Genomic DNA, 27,883 nt, shown 5'->3' with positions numbered 1-27,883 from the left:
TTTCTTTTGGTGATTAGTGGTTCAGTTCTATATTTGCAGGTAAGTGGTGCTGAGTTTCTGGAAGTTATGCAATGTGTACATACTTTTACTATTCTTGTGAATCGGATGTCATTGGTCCTATACTCCATGCTCCGCAGTCTTGATCATTATAGGTTGCATTCTTTTTAAATGTTCTGTATACTGTTTTCTTCTGTTCACGGCTTGCAGAATGCAAGGTTGTGCTGAAGTTGTTAGCCACATGTTGGTCATTTCCCAGGTGTTTTTACGTATTGGCTGACTGTAATGTTTCGTTCCAAATGTTTGGCCCGTCAGCACTGGCAGTTGTGGTGTGCCTCCTTCCTTGCATGCGGCACTTATTTGAGATGGTTGTTCCACCTCTTCTGGGGAGGGAGGGAAATTGTGATGTATGCAGGGCTGTCCCCCGCACAGTTAGACCACCAGAATTATATGTTTAGCGGGCCAGATTCAGCTCGTGCCTCACCTAAGAAGCTGTTACTGGACAAGGCAAAGCAAGGCAAGGTGAGGCAATGTGTACAGGTGAGCCACAGTAGCTGCCAGAATGTTCGGAAGTGAGAAAATCACCACTATGTGGCGAGAGTTGAAGCACACAGCGCTACAATAATCAGGCACTACCTTATGTCCATGCAGTTATGTGATCACGTGGTACCACCCCATATCCTTCTGCAGGTGGCTTCTCAGGTCTGCGCTCACCCCCAGGACAAGGCCAGACATGTCCCTGACTCTGACAGATCAAGTTTTGCTCCAAGTTTCTGCACTGCACCCTGATGCCCAAGGCCTCTGCCCACTCAGATGCCTCACCTGCAGCTACACTTACAACAGCCAACCCCAAGGCACTGTGCTGCCACTATCATCAGTGGCTGCCTACAAGTGCCTCACCTTGTATGACAGTATGGTTCTCTCTTCCCTGCTCCTCGAGGCATTTCCAGGGTAGTAAATTTTTTGTTGTCAAGTTAAGAACATATTCACTCTCAGAAGTGTACTTCGTTTAGTTTCTGTAATAAACTGTTGGGATTTCAAAGTGTGCATTTTGCTACATTCAGTCACATCACTCAGCAGTGGATGGAACAGATATCTTTATCTGTTCACAAGACATATGAATCTTAACAGCTGGGCAAATAGATGGGCAACAAGATGTAAATAACACATTTTTATGTGGTAAAATTACAAATTATCATTTTTTAATTCCTTTTCCTTTATTTTTACTTCTGAGCCTTGCTTCTTGCCAAATTTTATAATTCTGTGTCAACGGGAAGTAATGCTACAGCTTTGACATGTGAGTTTGTATCAAAATATGTTATGTAAATAGTTGTTACCTTTTGATTGCAATTGCTCAGAAGCTTAATTTTTTATACCACCCAAGGATTATAGACTTTAGTACCTGTGGCACTTTGATACCTGTACCCGTTCCTGAGAAAATAGAGGCCTTAGTTAACAGTCAGTCATAGAGAGACAGACAACAAAGTGATCCTACAAAGGCTCCATTTTTACTGACTTAGGTTTGGAAACATAAAAATGATGAACCAGTCACTCTGAGACACTTTAAAATATCAATAATTCAAGAACAGTCTTAATCGCAATTATTATTATTATTATTATACCGCCAATCAGTTTCAACCCGACGTAGGGGTCATCTTCTGGGCGTTTACATAACGGGAGTGATATCACCAGCAGTTAACCAATGGTATAAACGCCCAGAAGATGACCCTTACATCGGGTTGAAACTGGTTGGTGGTATAATAATAATAATAATAATAATAATAATAATAATAAATGCAATTAAGACTGTTCTTGAATTACTGATTGATCATACTAATCGCTGCTTCTCTCCACAACCACGTTGTCCACTTTAAAATAACCTATGCAGTAATTTAGGTGGGATTCAGAACAATATAAACCTTAAAACATTTTCCTCCCTCACCCAATTGTTATCTAGAACAATAGACAAATCCTGGAGAAAACTGCCATCCTCTTGTGATGAATACTGAACCAGAATTTGTCCACATTCATACACAATAATAAAATTATCTCTTTATTTACTGAGAAGATAAGATTGAATCCACAATATATTAGCATCCATGGTTTCATGGTCAGTTACGAAAGTCCAAGACTGAATAACGTCAATATTATAAAAAGGACAGATTACTGCTCTCCATACAGAGGACACACTGAATCATGGGTGTGTGAGTTGTGTGGATGTGTGTACATTTTCTGTTTCAGTAGAAGGCTGTCTAGCCAAAAGCTTAATTTTTGTGCTGTCTGCAATTCAAATGTCTCCTGTATATGGCGAGTAGCAATCTATCCCTTTCATAATTTTGTTGAGATATGTATATGTTTTAATTACTAATTAGAACCAACCTCAAGATGATCTGGATCATCAGCAGCGTGGCAGTTCCTCACACAGCTATGACCACAAAGAAGCCTGTCTTCACAAGGAAATGAACAATGCACGCTTTTAACATCTTGAAAGCAAAGTTTGTTAACTTTGTGATTGCAAGGTTTCAGAACAGCTTCCACTACTTCCTTGCATCTATACTTGTTAACATCCATATGACATGCTAAGGTCTTTACATGTTTACAAGGAAGCACCCTCTTCATAGGCGTCTCACAATCACCACATTCTTGGAAACATTTTTTAAGACATTTGTGGCCCAACGGACACTGCTGTGGAATCCTGAATTTAAAAAAAGATAATGATTCAAAGTAATAAGGAATAACTGAAAACCATCATCATAACAATCTGTTTATGGGATTCTCTGGTAATCTAGGACAAGCACAAGAAAACACAGTACACTCTATGTAGCAGTAATATGTGTAAACATCAAAGTATCTAAGAAACAGTAACTTACAACACTCTGTGTAAAATATCAGCTAATCTGTCTCAGACAGCAATAAAAATATATCCCAGAAATATAACATATGATCCAGTTAAAATATTTAAATGTAATTTTGGGAAGAATAGAATGAAGATTTCTTTACTATTGAGAACCTAAAAAGATCTGACAATTAGTAGCTCTGTCATGACATTCTGTGATACTTCTGAGCCAGTGTTGTAGCTGGGATAAAGTGGAATACAAACTTTGACTATTACTACAGCATGAGGAAAAGAACCCATTTCATTTACTTAAATGTGAGCTGAGAGAGAGTCTGACACTGGAGAAGAAAAGAGTGACACAACTGTCAAACTACATCAGTAGGTTCTGTCAACAACTGAGAAGCAGTAAAGGTAAGTCTGATACACTTCCCACTTACATCAATTTTGAGTAAACTATTACTGCTGTATGTGGTTGTTGTATGTAACTTTTTTTTAGTAACATTTTAAAGTTGTTTGATATGTTGATGTTGCACGTACAACACATTTTCGTAGAAACTCAATTTTAACAGCTAGTTGTTGAAGTGTCATGATTTTCAGCATATTTGTGATGCTCCTGTGGGTCAAACAAAGCAATCATCACTTGTACTGTCCCTCTTTATTCGTCTCGTTTGACATAAGCCCTATACACAACTTTGAGTAAACAACTGGCTTTCAAACTTGTGGTGGTGGTGGTTAGTGTTTAACGTCCCGTTGACAACGAGGTCATTAGAGACAGAGCGCAAGCTCGGGTTAGGGAAGGATTGGGAAGGAAATCGGCCATGCCCTTTTCAAAGGAACCATCCCGGCATTTGCCTGAAACGATTTAAGGAAATCACGGAAAACCTAAATCAGGATGGCCGGAGACGGGATTGAACCGTCGTCCTCCCGAATGCGAGTCCAGTGTACTAAGCACTGCGCCACCTTGCTCGGTTTCAAACTTGTATTTCTATGACAGTTAAAATAATAAAAAAATGTACTATATAATATACATGCAACATCAAATTATCAAAAACCTTTAAAACTTAAAACGTTACTGGAAGAAGGAAAAAATCTACATCCAACAACTACAGATAGCAGTAATAGTTAACTCAAAGTCAATGTCTATATACAGCATCAGGACATGTACTAATAAAGGCAATAAAGCTGAAGTAAGATTATATACTAAAATAAAATATTAAACAGCATCCGGTCTATTAATTCTCTGCATAATCTTCTACTCTGAAATAATACATGCTGCACGTCCCACAGTAAAGAAAATGTAGAAGTAATTTCAAGAGTACCCCACAAAAGTGTGTTGGAACCCTTGCTGTTCATTAATAACCTGGTACATAATACTAATAGTAACATCAGGCTTTTTGCAACCATTGCACTTCCCTATAATATAGTACTGTCTACCACGTTTTGGTTGGTGATTTGTTTTAAATGTTCAGAATATGAAATTGTGCACTTCACAAAATTTAAGACTGTGGTATCCTATGACTACAATATCAGCAAGTCATATTAATAGACGGATCTACAAGTAGCAATGCATAAAAATTTTTGTGTAAGCCATCCTAGAAAACTGCTAAAGTGTGTGGGACTTATATCGAGCAAAAGGTTTGTTTGACCCACAAGAGTATTACTAAGATGGTGAAAACCATGACACTTTAAAAAAAGATTTATGCCAACTATCCTCAAAAGCCTATTTACAAGAAGCAGTATTAAGAGAGGAATCTAGAAATACACCACAACTGTAAGGTAACCCTTTGTAAGGCTAATATCTGTGAGTGTTATTAGTACATTTCCACCCATACAATGTTGAGCCATTGATCAGTTTAAATTTTTTTTTTTTTTTTTTTTGCTGAATTATAGAAAGGATAACCTTGGACCTTATAAATGTATATTAATTGTAGTTATAATTGTTCTGTTTCATATGTGGTTCAGAGCCTGGATGAGCTGTGGCGACAGCAGACACACCTGCTAGTGAGAACTGGGACCACTGCTGGGCACCAAAGATACGAAATTGGAGCCAGGCTTGGTAATTTGGTAATTACCTCCTTCCAAGTAAATAGCAAGAAGACATTAAAGGGAGCAAATTTTGATTTTCTCTTTAGACATGTTTTATGAGTACAACACCTGAAAAGGTAAAGCTTTTTTAAGAAAGGTAAGTGTGGAGAAAGTAAAAAAGCAGTGGAACAATTAGATGCTTTTGACTAAACACCATGATGTTCAGTGTAGAAGTTTAAACTGGAAAAGATACTCATGTCTAAGCAGTGTATTCCCTAATTTTTATACAGGAAAAGTAATGATTATTTCTGAAGCTGCAATTTTTGAAAGTCAATAAATTTAACTAAAGAGCTCACAATTTAAGGTCAAGCAAAAACTTTATGAACATAACTAAAAGAATGAAGTCCGATGAAAAAGAAGTTTTTAAAGCAAAAATCTTAGGGTTATTTGTTTTGTTTTTCATGGTGCAACTGGCTGTGCTGTGACATCTAGTATCAAAGGTAACATGAGAGCAGCTAACTTCACAATAACAAAAGAAAAATATGTTATTTTTATGAAGTTACTAGAAATCAATACCCTATTCTTCATATAAAATAAGAGTTGTAAATTTGTTAATGAGGATTTATTGGAATTGGTGTACCTCGTAAGTAAAAGTAATAGCACCATAAGACTGTTACTAATGGAAAAAAATTCTTTCAAAGTAATTTTATGGATGTGACTACAATTCTAATTACCTCAACAGGAGTACCACATACCTATATATTAAAGTCAAATAGGGGCAAAATTATTATCAGATGGTGAGTCCTATTGGACTTAAGCTGTCACAGTTCATTTTAAGCAGTTGGAAGTAAAAGAAACGAAAAATATGATCTGATACATTTCCCTCACAATCACTCTTCTAGGGACTGTGAAGAGAGATTAGACTAATTATGGTATGCACAGAGGCATTTAAACAATCATCCTTCTTTCATAACATTCTGCTTGCAGTTCTTAGTTAAAGACGTGAAGTGTGCAAATGAAACTATGATATTCATTTGACCCCTGACTTCTATTACAAAATAAATAAACTAAAGTATAAAATTTATATTTGTATTGCTTATCACATAACCATGAAACAGACATTCTACTCCTGAGATTACTTGAAATGACAGCACACTTCCACTCCACACATGACAGCAAGGGTTCTGTCTCGTATACTTGCAAGATTATTCTTTGCATGAGATAACTGATCGGATTCTTGAACTCTGTTTATTGCATTGCTGAAAATACCAATATGTTGTTGCAGGTAATATAGCATTTTGCTGAGGTTCACTTCATAAAATTACGTACACTGATGGAAAAAATGACAACACCGAAAAACAGTTAAGGCAAAGTAATGAAATTTCAGGAATATATTTGTCTAGGAAACATATGTAAGTTATTAACATTGAAGGATCACAGGTTAAATAATGTATGCTTGAGATAAGCCATTGCAATTGTGAAATGCTTGTACATTAATAACCAGTGTAACTGCCAGAATGTTGGCTGGATTTATGTAAACGTGCATGCATTCTGTTCTACAGTTGCGCGATGCCAGTTTGTGGGGTGGAGAGCCACACGTGTTACACTTGATCAGTCAATACAGGAACAGTTAATAATGACTGTGGATGATGCTGAAGTTGTCATTCAATTATTTCCCATGTGTGCTCAACTAAAGGCAGATCTTGTGATCGAGGAGGCAAGGCAACATGTTGACAGACTGTAGAACAGCGCTATGTGGGTAAGGATTATCTTGCTGGAAATCACCCCTGGAATGCTGTTCATGAATGGCAGCCCAACGGATCAAACCACCAGACTGATGTACAAATTTGAAGTCATGGTGAGTGGGATACCCACGAGAGTGTTCCTGCTGTCATAAGAAATCGCATCTCAGACCTTAACTGCAGGTGTAGATCCAGATTGCCTATCATGCAGACAAGTTGGTTGCAGACCCTCAACTGACCTCCTCCTAACTAACAAACGGTCATCACTGGCACCAAAGGAGAACCAGCATTCGTGAGAAAACACAACTGACCTCCATCCTGCCCTCCAATGAGCACTCGCTTGACAGCACTGAAGTCAATGGTGGTGGTTTGGGGTCAGTGGAATGCATGCTGCAGGGCATCTGTCTTGGAGTTCTCCACAAAGTAACCGATTTGTAACAGTTTGTTGTGTCACTGTGGTGCCAACTGCTGCTCAAAAAATTCCTGCAGCAGATGCAGACCAATGCCCCATAGCCACACACTGAACACAATGGTTTTCCCCTCTTTCCAGGGCCACGTAGCCATCCGAAATTCAATCTTCTTGCGACTGTACACTTCCATGACCACTGCTGATAGCAATCGTGTACAGTGGCTACAGTCCTGCCAAGTCTTTCTGCAATATTGCAGATGGAATAGACGGCTTCCTGTAGCCCTATTACATGAATTGGTTCAAACTCAGTGAGGTGCTGAAAATGATGTCTTTGTCACCTTAAAAGCATTCTTGATTGACATCAATTCATCACATATAATCTCAAAGGTAACTAAAGGACAGAAGGAAGATTAGGTTTAACGTCCTGTCAACATTAATGTTATTAGAGATGGAGCATGAGCTCAGAATATTTCCCCAATGGGGAAGGAAACTGGGCACGCCCTTTCAAAGGAACCATCCTTGCATTTGCATTTTATTTGGAGAAATCATGGAAACCCTAACTCTGCATGGCTGCACATAGGTTTGAACCATCGTCCTCCTGAATGTTAGTCCAGTGTGCTAACCACTGTGCTACCTCACTTAGTCAAAGGTAACTAATTCTCATGACCATTATAGCGTGTATTTAAAGCAAATCTGATTTGCATCATCATAATGGCATTACTAGTACCACATTTATGCAACTGACATGAAATTTTAATAGACATCATCTTTCAGACTTAGAAACATGCATAGCAACTTCTGTTTATGCCAAACGACTCCTCCTTGGAGCTGCAATTTTTTTTCCCCACCTGTATATTTTTTAAGTTTAAGTGATGGAGATTTCACATGAAAGAAAGTTCAGTCTAAACTAATGCATGTATACCTAACTTTTGGCTCTTCTTCATTGTTGTTGTTGTTGTCTTCAGTCCTGAGACTGGTTTGATGCAGCTCTCCATGCTACTCTATCCTGTGCAAGCTGCTTCATCTCCCAGTACCTACTGCAACCTACATCCTTCTGAATCTGCTTAGTGTACTCATCTCTCGGTCTCCCTCTACGATTTTTACCCTCCACGCTGCCCTCCAATGCTAAATTTGTGATCCCTTGATGCCTCAAAACATGTCCTACCAACCGATCCCTTCTTCTAGTCAAGTTGTGCCACAAACTTCTCTTCTCCCCAATCCTATTCAATACCTCCTCATTAGTTACGTGATCTATCCACCTTATCTTCAGTATTCTTCTGTAGCACCACATTTCAAAAGCTTCTATTCTCTTCTTGTCCAAACTAGTTATCGTCCATGTTTCACTTCCATACATGGCTACACTCCAAACAAATACTTTCAGAAACGACTTCCTGATACATAAATCTATATTCGATGTTAACAAATTTCTCTTCTTCAGAAACGCTTTCCTTGCCATTGCCAGTCTACATTTTATATCCTCTCTATTTCGACCATCATCAGTTATTGTACTTCCTAAATAGCAAAACTCCTTTACTACTTTAAGTGTCTCATTTCCTAATCTAATTCCCTCAGCATCACCCGATTTAATTTGACTACATTCCATTATCCTCGTTTTGCTTTTGCTGATGTTCATCTTATATCCTCCTTTCAAGACACTGTCCATTCCGTTCAACTGCTCTTCCAAGTCCTTTGCCGTCTCTGACAGAATTACAATGTCATTGGCGAACCTCAAAGTTTTTACTTCGTCTCCATGAATTTTAATACCTACTCCAAATTTTTCTTTTGTTTCCTTTACTGCTTGCTCAATATACAGATTGAATAACATCGGGGAGAGGCTGCAACCCTGTCTCACTCCTTTCCCAACCACTGCTTCCCTTTCATGCCCCTCGACTCTTATTACTGCCATCTGGTTTCTGTACAAATTATAAATAGCCTTTCGCTCCCTGTATTTTACCCCTGCCACCTTTAGAATTTGAAAAAGAGAATTCCAGTCAACATTGTCAAAAGCTTTCTCCAAGTCTACAAATGCTAGAAACGTAGGTTTGCCTTTTCTTAATCTTTCTTCTAAGATAAGTCGTAAGGTCAGTATTGCCTCACGTGTTCCAACATTTCGACGGAATCCAAACTGATCCTCCCCGAGGTCTGCATCTACCAGTTTTTCCATTCGTCTGTAAAGAATTCGCGTTAGTATTTTGCAGCCGTGGCTTATTAAACTGATAGTTCGGTAATTTTCACATCTGTCAGCACCTGCTTTCTTTGGGATTGGAATTATTATATTCTTCTTGAAGTCTGAGGGTATTTCGCCTGTCTCATACATCTTGCTCACCAGATGGTAGAGTTTTGTCATGACTGGCTCTCCCAAGGCCGTCAGTAGTTCTAATGGAATGTTGTCTACTCCGGGGGCCTTGTTTCGACTCAGGTCTTTCAGTGCTCTGTCAAACTCTTCACGCAGTATCGTATCTCCCATTTCGTCTTCATCTACATCCTCTTCTATTTCCATAATACTGTCCTCAAGTACATCGCCCTTGTATAAGCCTTCTATATACTCCTTCCACCTTTCTGCCTTCCCTTCTTTGCTTAGAACTGGGCTGCCATCTGAGCTCTTGATATTCATACACGTGGTTCTCTTCTCTCCAAAGGTCTCTTTAATTTTCCTGTAGGCAGTATCTATCTTACCCCTAGTGAGATAAGCTTCTACATCCTTACATTTGTCCTCTAGCCATCCCTGTTTAGCCATTTTGCACTTCCTGTCGATCTCATTTTTGAGACGTTTGTATTCCTTTTTGCCTGCTTCATTTACTGCATTTTTATATTTTCTCCTTTCATCAATTAAATTCAATATTTCTTCTGTTACCCAAGGAGTTCTAGCAGCCCTCGTCTTTGTACCTACTTTATCCTCTGCTGCCTTCACTACTACATCCCTCAGAGCTACCCATTCTTCTTCTACTTTATTTCTTTCCCCTATTCCTGTCAATTGTTCCCTTATGCTCTCTCTGAAACTCTGTACAACCTCTGGTTCTTTCAGTTTATCCAGGTCCCATCTCCTTAATTTCTCACATTTTTGCAGTTTCTTCAGTTTTAATCTACAGGTCATAACCAATAATAGATTGTGGTCAGAGTCCACATCTGCCCCTGGAAATGTCTTACAACTTAAAACCTGGTTCCTAAATCTCTGTCTTACCATTATATAATCTATCTGATACCTTTTAGTATCTCCAGGGTTCTTCCACGTATACAACCTTCTTTCATGATTCTTAAACCAAGTGTTAGCTATGATTAAGTTGTGCTCTGTACAAAATTCTACTAGGCGGCTTCCTCTTTCATTTCTTAGCCCCAATCCATATTCACCTACTATGTTTCCTTCTCTCCCTTTTCCTACACTCGAATTCCAGTCACCCATTACTATTAAATTTTCGTCTCCCTTCACTATCTGAATAATTTCTTTTATTTCATCGTACATTTCTTCAATTTCTTCATCATCTGCAGAGCTAGTTGGCATATAAACTTGTATTACTGTAGTAGGTGTGGGCTTCGTATCTATCTTGGCCACAATACTGCGTTCACTATGCTGTTTGTAGTAGCTTACCCGCATTCCTATTTTCCTATTCATTATTAAACCTACTCCTGCATTACCCCTATTTGATTTTGTGTTTATAACCCTGTAGTCACCTGACCAGAAGTCTTGTTCCTCCTGCCACCGAACCTCACTAATTCCCACTATATCTAACTTTAACCTATCCATTTCCCTTTTTAAATTTTCTAACCTACCTGCCCGATTAAGGGATCTGACATTCCACGCTCCGATCCGTAGAATGCCAGTTTTCTTTCTCCTGATAACGACATCCTCCTGAGTAGTCCCCGCCCGGAGATCCGAATGGGGGACTATTTTACCTCCGGAATATTTTACCCAAGAGGATGCCATCATCATTTAATGATACAGTAAAGCTGCATGTCCTTGGGAAAAATTACGGCTGTAGTTTCCCCTTGCTTTCAGCCGTTCGCAGTACCAGCACAGCAAGGCCGTTTTGGTTAATGTTGCAAGGCCAGATCAGTCAATCATCCAGACCGTTGCCCCTGCAACTACTGAAAAGGCTGCTGCCCCTCTTCAGGAACCACACGTTTGTCTGGCCTCTCAACAGATACCCCTCCGGTGTGGTTGCACCTACGGTACGGCCATCTGTATTGCTGAGGCACGCAAGCCTCCCCACCAACGGCAAGGTCCATGGTTCATGGGGGGAGGCTCTTCTTCATAATGCAAATAAAACAGAACTAAAACAAGAGAATGCATCCATACGACCATGTTCAAAGACTAGCATCTTTCAAGAACTGTTAAACATAATGCATTATATTCAAATTGCACATGTACCCCAGAACTTGTGACTAACAGTCGTTATTCTTTAAAAGTCTTACCTTTCACAGGGAAAGTAGCATTTGTAATTTTCATGGAATCTGTTCATTATGTGACACACACTCTGACATTTGTGGCCACAAGTAAGTTCGGCCTCACAAGGAAGGCTGCAACCTCCTTCAGGAACAGCCTTGAAGTCTGCTGCTGAGGCCACCTTTGTTTCCTCACTTGGATGTACCTGACATTTTAATGTCAGATGAGAACCAATTGCATCTTGTTTCACAAGTGTTTCGTTTATTTGTGGCCATATTTTGCTGCTCCTGGTTAGGTTTTCCATGTTACCTATGTGTCAGGAACAACATAAATCAAATTATAACTGCAGTTTACAATCACCACAAAGCAAAGTCTTTCTGCATTTGACCACCTATGCAGTGTGAAAATGTTCTTGGGATGCTAAAAAAAAGGTACTGAAAACTTTTTACAGAACGATCTCAACAACTATTCAAATATGGACTGATGAAATTTCTACAATTAACAACTCATCATGATGCTGCAAAATCCTCTTGTCTATTGTCATAACGACTAAACACATGCATATTGCACAAAACAAAATTAAACACTCAACTCAGTGGTCACTGGATTTACTAATTAAGTTCAGAGTGGGGATCTGGTTACAGAGATTTTAGTCACGTAATGTTGGGTATCTAGGTGGGCTAATCGACTGCCTAGAATTGCTACAAGGTAAGGGGAATTTAATGCATGGCTGAATGCTAGCAGCCCCAGGGCTCAAGGAAAGCAGTGGCCAGCCCAGATACTTGAATGTTATAGCCAGCTGGGTGCAGAGACGGTGAACGCATTGCCAGAAACGGGTAAAACCCAAAGCTGGGAATTTGAAAGGCTGATGCTCACATTGCTTTTGTGCAAAATATGCTCCGGGAAATGGCGGAGTGTCAGACCATCTTAAGGGTGGCCAAGTTACTTACACCTCTCTGAGATTTGACAATAACTCACATGAAATATTAATGCAAATCTGAATACATCTGCAGTGTCAGAAAAATTAAGTGTATCCAATGACACTGTAATATCTCAATGTCTTTAAAAGTAACAGAAGTTAAAATCTCACAGCAAATAAACATTTTCACAATGGCCCTCTGAATTAACAACTTCAAATCACTTCATGCAGTATCAACAAATGTCATCTCACTTGACAGCATTGCACTATAGCTATCATCCCTGAAAGCTACATATCTGTATCTATTTTATTTATTGAATCACAACATCTTTTGCATTATGCAAAAGTTTGTTACATCATATTTGTACAGCAAATGAATGCCTCATATTTTTCATACTTATTTTTTTATTTAATTAATGATTTACTATTGTAACAGTAACTGTCTTTAAATGTTGGTTGCAAGTGCTATTAAAAACTGTGCTAATTTAAAAGTGGTCAATCACATGTGTTAGCAGACACCAAATTGAAAAGAGAACCAAAAGACACCTCTGTCAAAAAATTCTTTGAATAATATACAGTGATAATCTGTAGTCATTTCATGTGAATGACCTGGGTAAGAATACTGGTTTGTTTATTTATAAACCAACTCTACTTATTTTTGTAAGTGAGCTAAATGTAACCGAATATTTATAACATTTCTTTTATTTAAATGTCGTTGTAATAGCTTAGTGCACGAAATTGGTCATATTCAATTAAATCGTGGCTCTAGAGCTTATGAATGATGTATTTTTGGTGGGGACAGCCATCAGCCAATGGAATGGCAGAGGTAGCTGAACACTACGGGAATCAAGTGGAGACCAGGACTCTTTTGACTCTAGAGCTCAAGGCAGTGATTTGGGACACTTTGCGGCAAGTTCTGGAAGAAGGCAGACCTGTATAGAGTGATGTGCACAATTCAATCATACAGTTGACTGTTCATGGGTGGTGAATGGCTGCTATAATACTCTAACTTTTGAAGAGACTTTTTATTTTGAGAGGTCCAAATGTGTTCCAGAGTAGGATTCTCAACTTTTGCCGCTTGATTTATCGAACTGTGAATAGACACAGTATGAGTTACTATTCTTCATATCATGTATTTTAATTTGTGAGATCACATTGAACTCTGAACTATTTTGAGCTGGAGTATCTTTTGTGAGTGTTTGATGACTATTTAGTTTTTGGATTTTGCTGCCATTCTCACAGTGCTATCAATGTAACTTTATTCCATTTGAGAAAGATAATTTCTAACTATATTTTGACTGAATATTGTAGCACCTCTTCCTATTTACTTGAAAAGTCCTTTTTTTGAATAATTCTCTATCATCAATTACAGACATTAGAACACAAGCCTTTTATTACATTATTCTTCTATCTCTTCTTTTGTCTTTCTGTATATTTTATTAATTTGCAATTCCAGTGAATAGATCAGCTATTTGACTGCAGGATTACAGTAACAGTGTGTTATTTGCTGTGAATGAGCTACAGGGCATGAAAGTAGATGTGTGTGGCTTGACCATATGACTACATTGAGTTATCCTTTTTAAAACAGAGCTGTGCTTAGCGCAAGTACCTACAGGATGAGTAACCACAGGTGAAGATGCACCTGGTTTGCTCATTTGGACTGCTGTTTGGAAGAGCAGCTACACCAGCAGTAAACATTGGGTAATGCCACAGTCGCCAAAAAGTGGATAATTTTTGGCAGTGTCTGTCTGTGTTCCTAGTAGAGTATTAAAATCTTGAGCTTACTTGTCAGGACAACTACACCCAAACCCAGTTAAACCCCAACTGTGCATTTTCTATATTAAGCTTATCCATGATGGATGTTTCAGAACCTGTGGCTGTTTATTCAATGTAAATAAATGAAACTGCAACCAGCCACTTTTTTTAAATAGTTATTTATTCCTTGAACCAATTTTTGAACCGTTCCGGGCCCATCTTCAGATGGTGTACAGGAGGTTACATAGGTTTGAAACAGCTATGCATTTATATTTTTATATTAATCAAAGACAGTTACATCGTAAACTCCGTGTCTGCTACACTATATCCAAAATATTTAGGAGTCACATACAATAATATTTTGACAGACAAGCAACAGTCTAATAAGACAAGGCTGAAAGCAGACACAAGGAATAACATCCAAAGGAAGATAATTAGTATTGGTGCTCTTGGACACAATCTTTAAGATGACAAAATTCATATGCCATGTCTGACACAGGTCATGTCCAAACGACCGGGAAATTTGTGCAGGCTTATTACTGGATTAATTGTAAAATATTCTGAGTTGTTAGGCCCCATCACATTCCTTTTAAAACTTCATGAATGCTCGACATTTTAACTATTTAGCTGGGCTCTGTTAGAGGACTCTATATGTCTTCACAGGTGGCTGAACACCATCTAAGCGAAATGTTGCATCCTATGAAAGGCTGTTTTCCCATGCTTTATAAGAAGTGGAGTTACTCGGTAAAATCCTTCAGTCTCCCATTGCCTAGTCATAATCATTGTGTAAATATGGATAATAAATAGTAAAAGGGTAGATGGGGTGGGATTGTTATCAAAATATTACCATTGTGCCACTTCAGTGGCTTTATGATAGTTGTTTATATTCTTTGCACCTTGTGGCTGGTTATTTACATCCTTGATGGTTGGTAGCCACAAACACTTTTGAACCCGTGCTCATTCTTCGAAACAAACTGCTTCCCAAACTTTCCTTTTATTATAAAAAGGATAGTTGCTACTCAACATATAGCAGAGATACTGAGCCACAACAAAAAGACTGTCTACACACACACACACACACACACACACGCACGCACGCACGCACGCACGCACTCACTCACTCACTCAACTCACACGAAAATGACCACAGTCTCTGGCAGCTGAAGCCGCACTACGAGCAGCAGCAGCAGCAGCAGTGCATGATGGGAGAGGCAACTGGATGGGGGTAAGGAGGAGTGTGCAGTGGGGAGGGGGAAGGATAGCATGGTAGGGGTGATGGATGGTGATGTGCTGCTGGGGAGCATGCAGGAACAAGGTGGAAGAGGGTAGGGCAGCTAGGTATAGTCGGGAGGTTAAACACAGGGCAGGGGAGAGGTGGTTAGCGGAAAAGGAGAGAAGTAAAAGGACTTGGTGCATTGGTGGAATACAGGGAAGAGGGAAGGGGCTAGATGGGTAAAGAAAATGACTAACTAAGGTTGAGGTGAAGAGGATTACAGGAATATAGAATATATTGCAGAGAGAGTTCCCACCTGTGCAATTCAGAAAAGCTGGTGTTGGTGGGAAGCATCCATATGGTACAGGCTGTGAAGCAGTCACTGAAATGAAGAACATAGTGTTGGATGGCATGCTAAGCAACAGGGTGGTCCAGCTGTTTCTTGGCCACAGTTTGTTGGTGCCCGTTCACGAGGACAGATAGCTTTTTGGTTGTCATGCCCACATAGAATGCAGCACCATGGTTGCAGCTTAGCTTGTAGATCAGTTCAGTACATTGTCTTACTGTTTTCATGCTTAATCTGTGTTCACCTTTTGATGATTTGTCGCTTGGGCCCTCTTATCACTAAATCTGAAGAGGGTACAATAGGGAGTTTCAATTGTTTAGGCATTGTGGTACCAACAACAAGGATACATGGTTAGCCCACTCTCTCTGAGCAAAATAGATGAGAAATCAGCACTGGTGGAATGATAAACAAGGCCACAATCAGGAAAGGTATGTGGCAGCATTGCTCATTTTCATCACTGATATTTAATTTATATATTGATGAATTGCCCCAATGTTTGTCATGTTATTTGTCATGGACAGAAAGGCTGTGTGATATGGTTTGCTGAGTACACAGTACTAGCTGCCGAAAGTGAATAGGAATTCGAGTTGGGTGGTTAATGAAATATAATAAGTTCTATGAAGGTTACAACAAATATGTTGTTGTTGTTGTTGTTGTTGTTGTTGTCTTCAGTGCTGAGACTGGTTTGATGCAGCTCTCCATGCTACTCTATCCTGTGCAAGCTTCTTCATATCCCAGTACCTACTGCAGCCTACATCCTTCTGAATCTGCTTAATGTATTCATCTCTTGGTCTCCCTCTACAATTTTTACCCTCCATGCTGCCCTCCAATACTAAATTGGTCATCCCTTGTTGCCTCAGAACATGTCCTACCAACCGATCCCTTCTTCTAGTCAAGTTGTGCCACAAATTTCTCTCTCCCCAATCCTATTCAATACCTCCTCATTAGTTATGTGATCTACCCACCTAATCTTCAGCATTCTTCTGTAGCACCACATTTCAAAAGCTTCTATTCTCTTCTTGCCCAAACTATTTATTGTCCATGTTTCACTTCCATACATGGCTACACTCCACACAAATACTTTCAGAAACGACTTCCTGACACTTAAATCTATACTCGATGTTAACAAATTTTTCATTTTCAGAAACGCTTTCCTTGCCATTGCCAGTCTACATTTTATATCCTCTCTACTTCGACCATCATCAGTTATTTTGCTCCCCAAATAGCAAAACTCCTTTACTACTTTAAGTGGCTCATTTCCTAATCTAATTCCCTCACCATCACCCGACTTAATTCGACTACATTCCATTATTCTTGTTTTGCTTTTGTTCATGTTCATCTTATATCCTCCCTTCAAGACACTATCCATTCCATTCAACTGCTCTTCCAAGTCCTTTGCTGTGTCTGACAGAATTACAATGTCATCGGCGAACCTCAACATTTTTATTTCTTCTCCATGGACTTTAATACCTACTCCGAATTTTTCTTTTGTTTCCTTTACTGCTTGCTCAGTATACAGATTGAATAACATCAGGGAGAGGCTACAACACTGTCTCACTCCCTTCCCAACCAATGCTTCCCTTTCATGCCCCTCGATTCTTATAACTGCCATCTCGTTTTTGTACAAATTGTAAATAGCCTTTCGCTCCCTGTATTTTACCCCTGCCACCTTTAGAATTTGAAAGAGAGTATTCCAGTCAACATTGCCTTTCCTTAATCTTTCTTCTAAGATAAGTCGTAAGGTCAGTACTGCCTCACGTGTTCCAGTATTTCTACGGAATCGAAACTGATCTTCCCCGAGGTCGGCTTCTACTAGTTTTTCCATTCGTCTGTAAAGAATTCGATTAGTATTTTGCAGCTGTGGCTTATTAAACTGATTGTTCGGTAATTTTCACATCGGTCAACACCTGCTTTCTTTGGGATTGGTGCACTGCAAGCAGTATTTCATAAACCTTCACAATGTCAAAAAAATTGGCCAGGTGCAAGTAGGACTAACACACTGATAGTTCCATACAAATATGATTATGTATAAAGTCAGTTCATCATTCTGGAAATTTAGAATCTTGACATATTTTGCCTGTTGTCAACATTTATACTGGAAAGAAATTGGTCCCAGGGTTTCCAAGACTTCCGCGAATATTTTGATTTAAAGTCTGACACAGGACCAAAAAAAAAAAATATCTTCTCATGGGGTATACTTACAGATTAACACTTTTCTGATTTTTTCCATTGTTGTGAAACCTTACTTCTTTCACAATTTCATAATTTTACATCAACGGGAAGTATCCTATAGGTTTTAATGAGTCATTCTGAGAGTATCAAAATATGTGCCGTAAATGGCCATTTCTTTTGGTTACAGTAAGTAGCAGTCTATCTTTTCCTTCACTGTTTAAATTTCAACATGATTTGCCAACCAGTTCCTAAGAAGAAAAGTTTTTTACAATTGGACAGACAGACAGATGGAAAATAAAGTGATCCTACAAGGATTCTGTTTTTACTGATTGAGGTTCGGAAGCCTAAAAAAAGGGCAGAAAACATGCAATATGCAGAAAAAATTCAAAATTTTAAGAACAAAGCATAGATAATTTGGAGTATTATGAAGCATAGAATGAATGAATTAAGTATGGCAAATGATACTCAAACTCCAGATGAAAGTAGTATTGATATGTGATGTTAGTTTGCAATCAATTCCCACTAACCTCAATGAGTTCTTCTTAACAATAGTTAAAAACTAAGAGATAAAAACTGATAACTGATTGCAGCATCATTAGATTTACTGAGACTCAGGAATTATATTCTACATCAAAGGACATCAAATTTTGGCAAGTTAGCTAGTCAGAGAGATCACAATAATCATAAGGCCAATGTACAGCAATTACTCTTATTGTTATTATGTCATTTCAACCATTGTAATAAAACAATGTGCTGACTTGATTGTGTAAATAAAATAAGTCACTGTGTAATTCCTAAAGTCTGAAATAAGCATTAGTAACTCCAATTTATAAAAGGAGTGATGAGCAAGTTACTGTTATAGACCCACTTCTCTCTTTCTGTGTTCTCAGAATTTTTTGAGGAGGTACCCTGCGAACAGTATACCGAACTACCGTTCTGACACCAATCTTTTTAACAGCAGTTCAGTTTGGCTTCTATAAGGTAGACATTCCAGAAAAATCAATATAATATCTCCCACCAAACTCAGTAGTTGTAGAATTTGGCACAAAAATTACCCAGTGGGCATGTTCTGTGATCTTGTCAAGGTCTTCAATTTTTAGTTAGTTAATTTGTTTGTTTAATGTTCCATGGATCATTTGTAGGATTAATTATAATGGCGTGTACAGTGACCAACATTTATGCAGACACCAGCTTACTCTCACAGCTGACTGAATGTATGGTTCATCTCTCTGTCTAGTTGGGGATGCTTTTATGGACCAGATAGCATGTGTACTGTTGACTTCATTATTGGATTTGTTTAGGCGTATGTTACCTCAGAAGCACATATCACATTTCTGTTTCATATCTCAGGAGAGTGAGGACAATATACATTGCACTGCTGGAGTTCACCAAACGACTTACATCTTACCACCTGACATAGCGAGCCGATGACTGTCGTGACTATATGGCACATGTGTCTTCCATAGAATTCATGCAAGCTATTATTTAATGTAAAATTGTTAATTGTTTGGCAAATTTTCTTTTTGTCACTCAATAAGAAAATCAGTCTGTGTAACACCACTGGTGAAAATAGGGGGTTGGACCAAATTATGGAAACGCCACAAGAAATGCAAGGTTGAATATAAATGCAGATCTCACCCAAAGTTGCAGGTTGCACTGTTGTATTTAACAATGAACAACACCCATGTAATGTCCTCAATGTATTGAAAGTGTCAGTCATAATCAGAGCAGTGTTCTGTGCAGTTGTGAGTGCGGTATTCAGACCTAAGTGAATTTGAACGTGGGCTGTGTTTCAAGACAATAGGTTTCCTATTCACACAGCTCACACTGCCTAGGGCTTAGTGAGCACAAGGATGAACTGTCATCTAGCCCGCCACACAGACACCAGATCTCAATATCACTGAACCACTGTCGTCTACTTTGGAGAGGAGAATGCGCGATCACTATCCATCTCCATCATCGTTAAGTGAACTTGCCACCATTTTGTGGGAAGAATGGTAATATATTCCCATGAAAGCCATACAGGATTTGTATTTATATGCACTGAGATGACTAGAAGCTTTTTTGAACGCCACTGGCTTTCCTATATTGTATCAGGCATGATAATGTGTTATGCTGTGCTTTTAGTGTTTCCATATTTTTTCCACCCCTTGTACATCCTTTGTGCAATTGGCATGAAATAAATATTTATGTTGACTTCAGCAGCAGTGCAATATTAGGGTTATTTGAGTTTGATCTTTTGTAATACACCTCTGTGGACGAATAGAGGTTTATTCTAAGCTGCAATGCCTGCTGAAATTTCTTCAAGATTATTTTTTTGGGTGAAGAGTGTGCCAGCTGCTTTAAATACCACATAAGAGGAAATCTTTCTTCTTTAGGCAAGTTTACCGTAGATTTCCCCCCCCCCCCCCCCCCCACACACACACACACAAGAGAGTGTGTGTGTGTGGGGGGGGGGGAAGGAGGAAGGGGGATGTTTATATAATATCTTTTTTAAAATTTCTGCCTTGCCTGCATTTCTCTCTCCAAATTTTGCCCTGTCATACTGAATAAGGTGAACCTACATGACCTTAACATAACATCCGAGCCCAGAAACGAAGTCAAAAACATAAGTTTGAAATTACACCAGGTCAGAATATCACATAAGTGGGATCTGTTCTGTGACAAGACTACATATCAATGCATTACTACACATGTGGCTGTTAAGTAGGACAATAAGTAGAAAGTATAAAGCACAAGAAAGCAGGAAGACAATGTTGCACCTGACGTCGCTATCGCGTGCGCTATCATAGCCTCTGATGCGGCCATTGCCATCCTATCACAACTGCATCCATCATCACTGCTGCTTCTGTTGAAAACAGGTGTCTTTGCTGCCACTGTCACCTCCCGCTGCAACAGCTGCCTGTGTTGCTACATTGCAGCTTAATGTTCGAGTGCAGGCTCCAACAATTACTTATCGATCTGGTGAGTTGCACTGATTTTAAGTGTAGGATGTAATAGAAAGAGAAAAGTATTGATATTTTTTCGTAAATGACTGTATAAGAGTACATATGACAAAGAGCACTGACACTGGTTAAACACTAGTATATGGTAGTATATGTTAGTATATGTCGAGCCAAAATACAATGTACATGATTGAGGAAGGTATCAATGAATCATTAATGGAATTGTTGCAACAATTTAGATTAAGTAGATTAAACCAAGTATGAATACCTTAATGAACATAAGCAGAATGTAGAAGATGCAATATGGAACATCTAGGCGACTTCTGTATGAATATAGCCAGGTCGCTGGAGAGAATGGAACCTTGTGGCAAACAGCAGTATGAGAATAAATTTACAGCAGTAATAAATGTGTCAACATGTTTGGGGACATTATTTTTTGTCTGTAGCAGATGAGAGGACAAGCAAATTACAATATTCTGAGAATGTTTTGAATGAAGTACTACGCCTTAGCACCAGCCTGGATCCACTACAAAATGTAGATCAGAAAGTATGGGCCGAACTTGTGATGGCAAAGGTGTGAAGTGTATAAGTCTAAAAGTAGACTATCTTGAAAAATAAAAAAGGTTTACCCCAAACACTTAAGTAGTTTTCATTTTTGCACAGACTTTTCAAACACCCCTCGTACAGGGAGTGATACTGCACAATAAACCCAGTTGGTGCGGGTAGTGGGGGATTAGGTCTAAGCTGTTTTAGCTTCCCTGTTAAAATCAAATCAAATCAAAATGCCCCCTCCAAGTTTCGAGTCATGGCATTCCTGCTATCTACGTAGATTGTCACTTAGTATCCTGCACTCACATCATGCTCCAAACAGACGGCGTCAGATCTGCACTACAACTGCTACACAATGGCCCACAAAAGATTTTGCAACAAGGTGAACATTAAATGGAAAATCACATGCAGTGTCATTTGATAGAGTGAAACCAGCTGACACACCACATGAGGATCCCACTTATAACCGTCCATGACTGCAACTTCCTGCTCAAACACTGGCACGGCCTACCTCTGCTGCAGAACCACCTCCAAGAGTCACAGAACCACCTCTGAAGCTAGCAGAACCATCTCTGACGGTCGCAGTACCACTGTCACCTCGTACAATGAGATCAGGATGGAATGTGTGCTTCCCAGCTCATTACCTGGACAGTGCGCCACTTTTGCCTAGGGGCTGCTGCGGCAACGAATTGCACTTTCCGTCGGCGCAGTGAAGTGTCATGCATATTCTGCACAAGCATTGTTTCATGTATGTCGCAGCTGTCAGTTGGTTTTCTGTGCCAGCTGTCAGGGGAGCTGCAATCGGAACTGAATATTTCACAGCCTCTGCAGAGCACACATACTGTATTGAGATACAATAGTTCTGTTATTTCTAGTCAATTATTATTATCTTGTAGTTATGCCTAGTAAAAGTAATATTCTTCTCAGAGACACATTTTTCTACGTAAAATTGTGTATTTATCCAATCTGTATTCGCTAATTCTTGTGCACCACCTCATTCCTTCGGTGGACACAAATAAAGTTATGTTCTGCAAATCAAAGTGATAATTTCTTGTGCCTCAGGTTATTAAGCAACCAGTCATCACTGATACATCAGTAATGGCCAAAATTCAAATCTCTTTGCCAACATTGCACGCCTGTTGGTGGAGTGGGTTGACGGCAAAATTAATATGGAGATTTTGCATTGTTGGCCACCCTGGATTTCTCTCTCCAAATTTCCACTTTCTTGTGCTGTAAAAGGCAAACCTGCACGAGGCTTCCTTAACATCCAACCCAAGAAGCAAAGACCAAAACAACTTTGAAACTATACCAGGTCAGAACACTACATAGTTGGTCTCAGTTCCATGCCAGGCCTCAGTATAAATGGATCACAACTTGTGGAATGAGTAATTTTAAATTCACGTAAAACATTCATTTGCAAATATTGCACCATAACAACCATTTAGGGATGTACAGATGTGAATCAATAATTCCCACCCATAATAAAAACAAAAAAAGCTTCTATGGATCAGGAGGAGCTGTCAACAAGAAATTTTCTCCATTTGTTTTCAAGTTTAACATTGCTGTTCTGTCCCACATTTTATATTATTGAGTATGAGATAAAAATTGGTGGCACCACTGTGCACCCCTTTATGTGCTAAAGACTATCTTAAGGTGGAATAATGAATGTAATTTTTTCTTCTAGTATAGTAATTATGTGCATCGTTGTTCTTTTTGAAGATTTTTTCTTAAAGATGAATTACCTCAGAACACTGTCCCAGATAACATTATTCATTGCAAAATTGTAAAATAGATGAAGTTACTGACTTGTCTCTCCCCAAGAGATGCAATGATTCTAAGTGCTAATGCAACTGAACTAAGTCGTTTTCACTCTAGTTATTATTCCTCAACGTGTGTTGCACATATCATTGGTGTAGCACCTCTATATGTGCAGAACTGAATAAGTTGCATCTTTTTCAAATTGAGAGTGGGACCATTTACAGAAAACCAATGACACTTTTAAAAACATTGTTTAACATTTCTTACATTGCTGTATGTATGTGTGGACTGATTACAGTACTAGTGCCAACTGTAAAAAGAACTTATTTTCTTTGCTTTACATTTGACAGAAGATAGTTGACAGGTATGTGATACAGTAATTGACCAGACAGAGCCCTACACTACCACATAAATGATTTCTCCACTTTCAGAAGAAAGAGCCTTGCTTTAATTGACTGAATTGTACAACTTTCTGCATTGTTTTGATTAGATATGACATTATTCCTTTGTTGGCTATACCATCGACTCCATGTAACCTCAGTTTATCCAGGAGAATTTTGTGATTAATTAACAGAGTCAGATGAATTAGGTAGGTCGCAGAAAATAACAGGCAGTATTATTTCACTATTTAATGCTTATGAACATGTAAATATAATTCTCTGTTCAGTAACTCTCTTGAAATAAAACTGTAATTTACTGAGGAATCTCTCCTATCATGTTTATTTAAAGGGGTATAACAATAGCATATTTAATATCTCTGGGGAAATATCCCATGTGACTGCTACATTACGTATTTCAGAATAGACTGCATTCATTATATGAGAACATTGCTTTAGTACTCTATCAAATCCAGATGAGCTTTTATTTTTGAGAGAATATGTGACTGTCTTAATTTCAGAAGGAGACGTGGCTGAGACATAAATTTAATTGATGTTATGTGAATCACTTTTTCAACAAACTTTTCTGTTTTTTCTCCTGAACTGCATATCCATATTTTTTGTACGGCATTTAACAAATGATTATTAAACATGTCTGTTACCTGCGACTGATCATTTATAGCCCATGCATTTGAACAAACAGTGAAATTACCATGTTCTGTGGCCCATTGTCCTCTTTCTTGTTTTGCTACATTCCACACAAAATGGCGTCAGAATGACTGATTTCCGACATGAAGTGAATGTTCCTTGCTTTTTTCGCAACTTTTCTTAGTAATTTTGAGTGGTTCTTGTAGAGTGCCGCTATTGCAAGATTTTAACTTATCCTTGCCAACAATGACATTTCTCCTTTTTCAAAAGACTCTTGATTCTCCCATTCTTTTATGTGGCTATTTAACCTAATTTCTGATTATCTTATGTAGAAAGATATTTTAAGATAATGATATGAATTTACAATGGAATAAATTAAATTTTATGTCAGCAATTGGTTACTTGTGAATTTCATCCCAGGTCATCTCATGTTAATCATTACGAAAAACATTATACCTACAGTCATTAATTATTCAGATTGCCACTGAGAAGAACACTATTACATTTATCCTAGCAACTGTGCATCAAAATCAGCGGAACAGCATACGCTACTATGTATACATTTATTTTGTTGTTTTGAGCTTGTAAAAATTGTAATACTACAATAGGGAAACTCAAATTTTATAGCAAAGGGATTCTCCTTGTATGGAGCCGGTCACACACCATACACAGGAAAAGACATATTATATTATTAAATGATACCACATGAACAAAATATTTTGTAATGAGTAGTAAATGTTAAATATGATAAATAACGTACTGAACACAGACATTGGTTATGTATTATTTGATTTATCTTGACTAGTTTTGCTTGACAGATGCAGGCATCCTCAATCAGTGGGAATAATATAATGAAATTCTGGCCACAATTTACCTTCAGGAGGGGAGACATTTAATACTGCCACTAAACATATAAAAGTAAAAGTGATACACATCTTTGCTTTTGAAACCAATAGTTCTAACTGCTGTTCAGAGCTCTGACCTATTATGTCCAACACCTCACCTTTCATTTTTTTTTTTTTTTCTCCTCTGAGCAACACGTCCTTCCTTTTAATCTTCCCCAACTCATCTCTCTCTTTTCCCTGAGAAATGAAGTATTAATCCCAAAACCTAGGAACTGTATCTTTGATCCACAGGTCAAATAATATGTGAACTGCAGCCACGTTCTGCACATTACTTAAAGCGGTCCCTGTCCGCCATGCAGGCAATGCTTGCATTTGCTTAAATATGATATCCTACACACACACACACACACACACACACACACACACAAATGACTGCCTGGGATATGAGAGGCCTCTTTGCAAACCAATGTTTACTGATGACACAAGAATATTAATTGACAGAAACAAGTCACTACCAGACTTGAGCAGGAAAATAATGGAATAGCCATACAACTGATTCATTAGTCTTATGAAAACTCATATTTTGCCTTTCCAAACAAATAAAAATGACATGGTGCAACTAGAAGTAAAGATTAATGGGTGCACACTAAATGAAGGTCTGTGCGTGAGGTTCTTTGGCATCTAAGTGGATAATAAACTGAAATAGCACCAGAAAATGGGTAAGTTAACCAGAAAATCCAGTTCTGCTGACTGTTGTGTTCACCTACAGATGGGAACGATGGCAGACATTGCATATTTTCACTCAGTCTCCCCTATTGCATATCTTCTGTGGCAATGCAACTAGAGTAAAAAAAAACATTCATTTAGCAGAAGAGCGCACTAAGAATACTGCACTTCTAGAATAAGCCTCTTCCAGAGACCTAGGATTCAGACACTTACTTGTCAATACATACAGCCCTTAAAAGTATTTTGATAACAAGAGTGAATTTAAGAGATGCAAAAACAAAGTGAAACATTGCCTCATCAGCCACTACTCCAGAATGCATCAGATAATTTGGATTCAACTCTACTGTCTGTTTAAATATACAAGGGTAATCCCAAAAGTAAGGTCTCCTATTTTTAGATAAGTATATAGACCTGTTTATTTCTACAATGGTCTACATCAGTTTACAGCTTCAAAATTTAGCTATTTTTCGACATAATCACCATTTCTGCCCATGCATTTTTGTAGACGCTGTGGCAGTTTTTGTATGTCCACGTTATACCAGCTCACCGCCATACTGTTCAGAAAGTTATGAACCTCTTCTTTCACCTCATCGTTGGAGCTGAATCGCTTTCCGGCCAAATGTTCAACTTAGGGAACAGGTGATAGTCACTGGGCGCCAAGTCAGGACTATAAGGTGGGTGGGTAATTATGTTCCACTGAAACTGCTGCAGGAAAGAAATGGTTTGCCAAGCGATGTGTGGGCGAGCGTTGTCATGGAGAATGTGTACGCCCTTGCTCAACATTCTTCTTCTCCAGTTCTGAATTGCCCGTTTGAGTTTTTTCAGAGTCTCACAGTACCTGTCAGCATAACTGGGGTCTCAGCGATTCAGCTCCGACGATGAGGTGAAAGAAGAGGTTCATAACTTTCTGAACAGCATGGTGGCGAGCTGGTAAGACATTGGCATACAAAAACTGCCTCAGCATCTACAAAAATGCATCGACATAAATGGTGATTAGGTCAAAAAGTAGCTAAATGTTCAAGCTGTAAACAGATGTAAACCACTGTAGAAATAAAAAGGTCTATGTACTTATAAAAAAATAGGAGACCTTACTTTTGGGATTACCCTCGTGGATCGGATAGGGGCCAATATTTTGTTCGACAGTGTGCTGTTACATATGCAGTTGAAGTCCAAACAGCTTACAATGAAATCTGGATTACCCTTGTATAATGGCTTTCAGAATGGATATTCACTATGCACTGGAGTGTGTGCCGATCTGAAACTTACTGGTAGACTACAACTGAGTGTTAGTCTGGGACTTGAATTTTGAACCTTTGCCTTTTGTGGACAAGTGCTCTACCTACTGAGCTGTCCAAGCTCGGCTGACGACCTGCCCTCACAGCTTTACTTCTGCCATTATCTCCTACCTTGAAAACTCCCAAAGCCTGGGGGAATGTTTGCAAACTGAATATTCATTCTTCATGTGTTCAAAGGAGTAAAATGTTTTATAAAAAACAAGACTTACCAATTATGTAAAAGCCTTCTTTAGCTCGTGAGAGAGCGACACATACTCTATTTTCAACTTTTAGAAAACCAATGTTGGCGTCTTCATTGCTCCGTACCAATGACAGTAAAATTATTTTGTTTTCTTCACCTTGAAAATTATCTACAACTGTTATTCGAACATTTGGCAGAGCACCGGATTCCCTTTTCAGCTGAAAATTTAAGCAGTGTCAGTGAGCAAACACCATCAATATCCCTTATACTAGTTTATCCTAAAATAAACTTATTTTATAACATAGGTATTTTGTACAGTATTTCTTTTTAGTTCAGAGGGAAATTTACTTTTCCATGCAAAAATGTCAATTAAATTTAAAACTTCACTATCATAAAACCATGAATTATGGTTAATTGTGCAAACCCTGGTTACTATTTGTACCACTATTTTCCGCCAATGTATCCCCTTGGGTCTCTGTGCCGGTGCAATTTTGCTGTATGTGTATGTTCCTTTGTTAGCTTTGAAGAAGAACGTTGTCTGAAAGGTTAATATAACTTCACTCTTCCCATCTATGTCTACCAATTTTTCCTCTATGACATAAATACAAATAAAAAGCATAAAGATCAACAACACACAATACTGAACATAAACTAAGATCAGGACTGCATATTAGTCCATTAGTGATAACCATAAATGATTTTCCATGTAGGTACATAAAACTTTATTTTCTTTTTTATGACAGCAATGCTGTCATCTGAAAAGA

The 27,883-nt window shown here is 38.5% G+C and overlaps 1 protein-coding gene across 2 annotated transcripts in view; it reads right to left on the bottom strand.

Moving 5' to 3' along the window:
- Window positions 1–27,883, bottom strand: part of LOC126336769 (NFX1-type zinc finger-containing protein 1-like) — a 301,188-nt gene that overhangs the window by 112,242 nt on the left and 161,063 nt on the right. For both annotated transcript variants that reach the window (XM_050000780.1, XM_050000779.1), the window contains exons 7-9: window positions 27,148–27,337; window positions 11,420–11,699; window positions 2,377–2,692 (exon numbers count right to left, since the gene is read on the bottom strand). In XM_050000780.1, coding sequence (XP_049856737.1) covers window positions 2,377–2,692; window positions 11,420–11,699; window positions 27,148–27,337 — 786 coding nt within the window. The remainder of the gene's footprint in view (window positions 1–2,376; window positions 2,693–11,419; window positions 11,700–27,147; window positions 27,338–27,883) is intronic.

The sequence above is a fragment of the Schistocerca gregaria genome, chromosome 2 (genome assembly GCF_023897955.1).
Source record: "Schistocerca gregaria isolate iqSchGreg1 chromosome 2, iqSchGreg1.2, whole genome shotgun sequence".
Taxonomy (NCBI): domain Eukaryota; kingdom Metazoa; phylum Arthropoda; class Insecta; order Orthoptera; family Acrididae; genus Schistocerca; species Schistocerca gregaria.
Note: the sequence above shows the minus strand (reverse complement) of the source record. Positions and strands in the feature narration are given on the sequence as shown.